The sequence below is a fragment of the Sapajus apella genome, unplaced genomic scaffold, assembly GCF_009761245.1.
Source record: "Sapajus apella isolate SASKATOON/1434 unplaced genomic scaffold, GSC_monkey_1.0 scaffold60, whole genome shotgun sequence".
In the NCBI taxonomy this organism is placed as follows: Eukaryota; Metazoa; Chordata; class Mammalia; order Primates; family Cebidae; genus Sapajus; species Sapajus apella.
This window is the reverse complement of record NW_022437000.1, coordinates 13,701,753-13,706,968: the sequence shown is the minus strand read 5'-3', so window position 1 is coordinate 13,706,968 and position 5,216 is coordinate 13,701,753. Positions and strand designations below refer to the sequence as shown.

Sequence of the window (5,216 nt, the reverse complement as noted above, 5' to 3'; positions counted from 1 at the left end):
GCCCTGTGACTCAGCTTCTAGCTTCTCTGCTGTTCACACCCCTATGACAAGGGACCCAGGTGCCTGCACCAGACAGCTTCGGGGGCACAGGCCGAGCTCCAGACTGCCCAGGCCACAGAGAACCACCCACATAAGCCATGGCACCGTCAGCGCCCACAGAGCCTCCCTGAGGTAAAGTGGGCACCTCGGGGGCTCAGAAAATCTGCGGCACACTTTTCTTCCCTCCCAGGCACTCATGAGTGCATCTCCCATGGTCTCCGGAAACCTCTCGGTCTCCGCTGCTTGTTCAGCTTCTTACTCAGAGCAAGGCACCTGCAGCCCTGGAGGAAACCTGGTGGTGAACTTCCAGACAGGACGCCACGCCTTGGGCTCATGTCCGGCCTCCTGGACTGGTTTAAGGCCACTCAGACCTGAGGAGAGGCCGAGACCAATTCTCCTGGACAGCAAGCTGGTGAGGCTGGATTTAATAAAATAAAGATGATAAACTGCATCAGGTTCACAGACCAGAGCTGGCTGCAGGCTTTTCAGAGGCCCATTGGCACTCCCAGGCCCCGCCTGCTGCCATCGGTGTGTGGACGTGAGCTTCAGTATCTTGTTCCTGGGAGCGCTAGACACAGGATGAGCCACTCGGTGGGGCAGAGGGAGGCTCCCGGCCAACGGCGTGGGCAGGAGGCTGTGTCTGCACAAGCATGGGCCCTCAACCTTATCTTTTTCTCCCAGATCCAGGACTGGGCAGGGAAGGAAGTACACACTGCACCTCCAGGCGGACGCTGTCCCGTGAAATAAGCTGCAGACCTCAGACGCACTCGGGAGCAGAGCGGCACATCTTTATTGCAGGCATGGGGTGGGGCTATGGGGGGCTTTGCAGGGAGGGACGTGAGGCTCCAAGAGGCGTGAGACCTGGGGTGCCAGCTCGGCTTCTGAGGGGAGAGGGAGTGACGGGGGAACCATGAGTGGCCCTGCAGAGTGGAGACGGAGACTCGATGGCTTGTGACGTGTCTGGGGAGCGGTGGGGTCACCTCTTGCCTCCCCTCCTGCCAGGGGAGCCCATGGTTCCCTGTGGAGGATCTGACTTTAGGAGTTGAGAGAAAGCCCCTCCCCTACCCGCTGCTTTTCAAGAGACTTCGGCTACTTCTGGGCAGCGCAACCTGAACTCTTGTCACTGGGGCGCAGGCCTGTGAACCCCGGGACCTGCCGCTTCCCAGGCACACTCACCTGTCTCCCCAGGTGTGTCTGGCAGGGTGCATGCTGGGACTGGAGAAGCTAAGCTGGTTTCCATGGGGAGTGCTGCACCCTCAGACCCTGAGCCAAGGGACCCCTAAACACCGCCCCCACCGTCCCAGTGGCCAGGGATCCTGAGACGCAGTGCCATGAGCAGCAGCTGTGGAAGGGCAGCAGAAGCCCAGGTGCTGTAGCTGGGAGACAGCTCAGGGGAGACCCTCACACCAGCAGCCAGGGCAGATTTGCATCTGGGGCCGGGAGACACCTGGACCCCCAGATTCTGGCAACTTGCGGGCGGTTAGACACAGCGCTGGGCGTCAGAGCTGAAGCTTCTTCCCTTCGCAGCAGACGTCAGGAGCACAGCCCGAGGGGCAGGTGGGTTGCCCTGCCCTGCCCCTCTACAGGACACAGACGCACACATGAACGTGTAGTGCACAACATGCCTGCAAACAGGAACCCATACGCAGGGAGGCACGGGGCCGCACCCTCCTTGCAGATAGCAATAATGGCTAATTAAGGGAAGAGAAAACACCAGAAAAGTGGCTCTCAACGAGGTCGCCAGGTGGGGCCATTCAGTGCCGTTTGGTGAGACAGCACCAGCCTGGGTCTGCAGGGACCCGCTCCCCGCCCGGTGGCCCGGTGGCGGCCCCCTCACCAATGTGCTCAGGGAGGGAAGGCAGGCACGGACTTCATTCCAGACTTCTGGAATGTTCTCCTGGGTTCTCTAGGAGCTTAGCTGAATAGCGGGATTTTCTAGAGGCTGCCTTTTTTTTTTTTTTAAACAAAGTTTTTCCCCCACACTTCTGTGTCAGGGGGCGTGGGGGGGTGGCTTCTCTCCAGGGGGAGGATAGGCTGGTGCATAGCGGGGTGGGGCCTGGCTGGGAAGAGAGCTGGAGCTGCCCAGAGAGGGAGTCTGCAGGTCCTCAGATGAGGCCAGGGCGGAGGAGGGCGCAGCTGGGAAGCTGCTGCAGGGCTGCAATAAACAGAGAGGGTCCCAGGTTAGCAGGTGAAAGCCCCACACTGGAGCGCAAGGAAGCCAGACAGATGCCAGGGCCACACAACCAGGCCCCTGCAGACCCGGGCCACGTCCCCAGGCCCCTGCAGACTCAGGGCGACGCCCCCAGACCCTACAACCCAGAGCCACGCCCCCAGGCCTCTGCGGACCCAGGGCCACGCCCCCGGGCTCCTGCGGACCCACTGGAAAGAGCAGCTCTGGCCCTGGCACAACAGGAGAGGGTGGCTGGGGCCTCACTGGCACAACCTTGGCTTCCACAGCTGCACAGTGGGGTGGACACCCCAGGAAGGCTGTGCCCACAGCACACCCCACTTCCTCACAGCCAGGGAGCTCTGGCCTCACTCCAAAATGGTCAGGGGCCAACAGGCCCAGGGCCACCGGTCTCACCGGACACTTTGTATTTAGGAAAGGCCTACATGCGAACCCCTGCGTCCAGCAGTGTGTGGCTGGTTCAGTGTCACCGTGGCTGACCCAGGGGCTCAGACACGAGTCTGGGTGTTGCTGTGGAGGCGCCTTCAGGTGTGACTGGCATGTAATCAGTCGACTTTGTGGACAGCCCCTCGTCTCCACGCAAGGCCTTAAGGGAAGGGGCTGCAGTCCCCAGGAGGAATGGACTCTGCCCAGCGGTCTGGGGACTCCCGGGTGGGATCACCCTCCCCAGTCTCAGTCCCCTTCCTGTGGTCGTGCACCTGCAGCCCCACAGTCTCCAGCCAGGCATTCAGAATCGACCGATTGAGCTCTCTTCACGGAGAGGGCCCTACATTCTCCGGTGGGCTCTGCTTCCGTCGTGAGCCCTGACTAACACACACAGCCCCCCTCAAGTCATGCTGAGACCAGAATGGTGAAGAATGGCACAGATTCGAAATCAATAAATTTCAGTGTTCCTCCGTCTGCCAACACACATCTTAATTCTTTTATTTTTTCCCCCTTAAATTCTAGGGGCTAAAAAACTTTCTTGAAATCAAATTTTAAACAAATAAAACAAACTCTAAGAAACAACACAGGCAGTTTTTTAAACTCCAAGCTACCAAACGTGCAGTGTGCTCACCTTGCACCGGCTCATAGGATCCCAAGAAGCTGAGAACCCAGCTGCCTGCCTGAGCCCCCGGGCAGGGTCACCCGGGAATCCAGCTGCCTGCCTGAGCCCTGGTGTGCAGGGTCTCCCGGGAATCCAGCTGCCTGTCTGAGCCCCAGCATGCAGGGTCCCCCGAGAATCCAGCTGCCCGTCTGAGCCCCGGCGTGCAGGGTCCCCCGAGAAGCCAGCTGCCTGCCTGAGCCCCGGCATGCAGGGCCCCCTGGGAATCCAGCTGCCTGTCTGAACCCCGTCCACCAAGGTGCCAGCTGCCTGTCTGAGCCCCGGTGTGCAGGCCCCCTGGAAATCCAGCTGCCCATCTGAGCCCCGGTGTGCAGGCCCCCCTGGGAATCCAGCTGCCAGTCAGAGCCCCGGCGTGCAGGCCTCCCGGCAATCCAGCTGCCTGTCTGAGCCCCGGCGTGCAGGGTTCCATGAGAAGCCTCTCCCTAGAGAGCCCTGCACTGCAGACACCCTGGGAGCCTGCAAGACCTCTGGATTCTGAGAGGAGAATTTCTACACAGGTGTAGGTAAGACTGAGAGTGGGGCCCTTGCTCAAAGGGACTGTGATGCTGAGGCTGACAGCCAGGCTCGTGGGATCGAGTGGCTTAGGGATGCCTACCAACCTCATTTCTTTCTCCCCCTGAAACTCACATAGGTTTCCAGCCACAGGCAACAGAGTGTGACACTAGGGAATATCAAGTCTGCTAGGAGCTCCCAATTTCCACCTCCATAGTGTTCACTCTCTTTTTCATGGCAGATGAGCAGTCAAGGAAACCGAGGGGTTACCCCCAGGAACCCATGGAGTAAACCCCCAGGACAAGGAGTAACCCTCCAGAAGCCACCGAGTAAACTGCCAGAATCCATGGAATAAACCCCCCAGAACCCATGGAGTAAATCCCCAGAATCCACGGAGTAACCCCCAGGAACCACGGAGTAAACCCCTAAGAACCAGAGTAACCCCCCAGAATTCACAGAGTAACCCCCCAGGAACCACAGAGTAACCCCCCAGAACCCATGGAGTAAATCCCCAGAATCCACAGAGTAACCCCCCAGGAACCACGGAGTAACCCCCAGGAACCATGGAGTAAACCCCTAAGAACCAGAGTAACCCCCCAGGAACTACAGCCTAAACCCTCAGAAGCCCATGGATTAAATTCCCAGGAACCACTGAATAAATCACCAGGACAATGGAGTAACCCCCAGAACCCACGGTGTAACCCCTCAGAATCCATGAAGGAAACCCCACAGGAACCCAGGTGTAAACCCCAGAACCCACAGAGTAACCCCCCAGAATCCATGGAGTTAACCACCAGGACCATGGGGTAATCACCCGAATCCACGGAGTAAACCCCAGGACCATGGGGCTAATCACTGAATGGACAGGGACCCCTAGGTACAGGCCCTGCCCACGAGTAACCTCAGAGGGGAAGGAACGGCACATTTCTTAGTAATGGGACAGGAACTCATCCTCTGTGATGCCACATTCTCCCTGCACTTCATCCCGGCAAGCTGCAGTGTGCAAGGAAGGTGATCTCTTTAATTGTCCTTTTTACTAACTGCTCAGAACAACCCTCAAGTCCCCGTTCCCCACCCCCCACTGTCTCTTAAGTGGGAGTATTTTCTATGGCTAATGGCTTCCACAGAAGACCCTAAATATTCCCTCTCTGTCTCTGCAGAAGCAGAGCTCTTCTGAGCAACACATGAGCCTCATCTGATTTGCGATCTCCAAAATCTGATTATCAGCATTGTGTATATTATGCTCCCACACATGCTGATGCAAAGGCTGGCTGCACCATGGGGGGCCCCAGGCCTCCCCAGAGGATGAGGAGAACATCCACCTTTTGTGTAGTGCAACAGGGAGGACCATCCCCCACATCCCGTAAACCCACGTGTGATGGGGAGGACCAT

General features: G+C 58.5%; 1 protein-coding gene across 4 annotated transcripts in view; it reads right to left on the bottom strand.

The window, feature by feature from the left end:
• Positions 1-806: 806 nt before the first annotated feature.
• The window catches only part of TMEM255B (transmembrane protein 255B), a 56,794-nt gene continuing 52,384 nt past the window's right edge, over positions 807-5,216 (bottom strand). For 3 of the 4 annotated variants that reach the window (XM_032246326.1, XM_032246329.1, XM_032246327.1), the window contains one exon: positions 1,987-2,194. In XM_032246326.1, coding sequence (XP_032102217.1) covers positions 2,030-2,194 — 165 coding nt within the window. In that variant the 3' untranslated portion in view covers positions 1,987-2,029. Of the gene's footprint in view, positions 2,195-5,216 lie in introns of all 4 variants that reach the window. The other variant, XM_032246330.1, reaches the window with a different exon arrangement.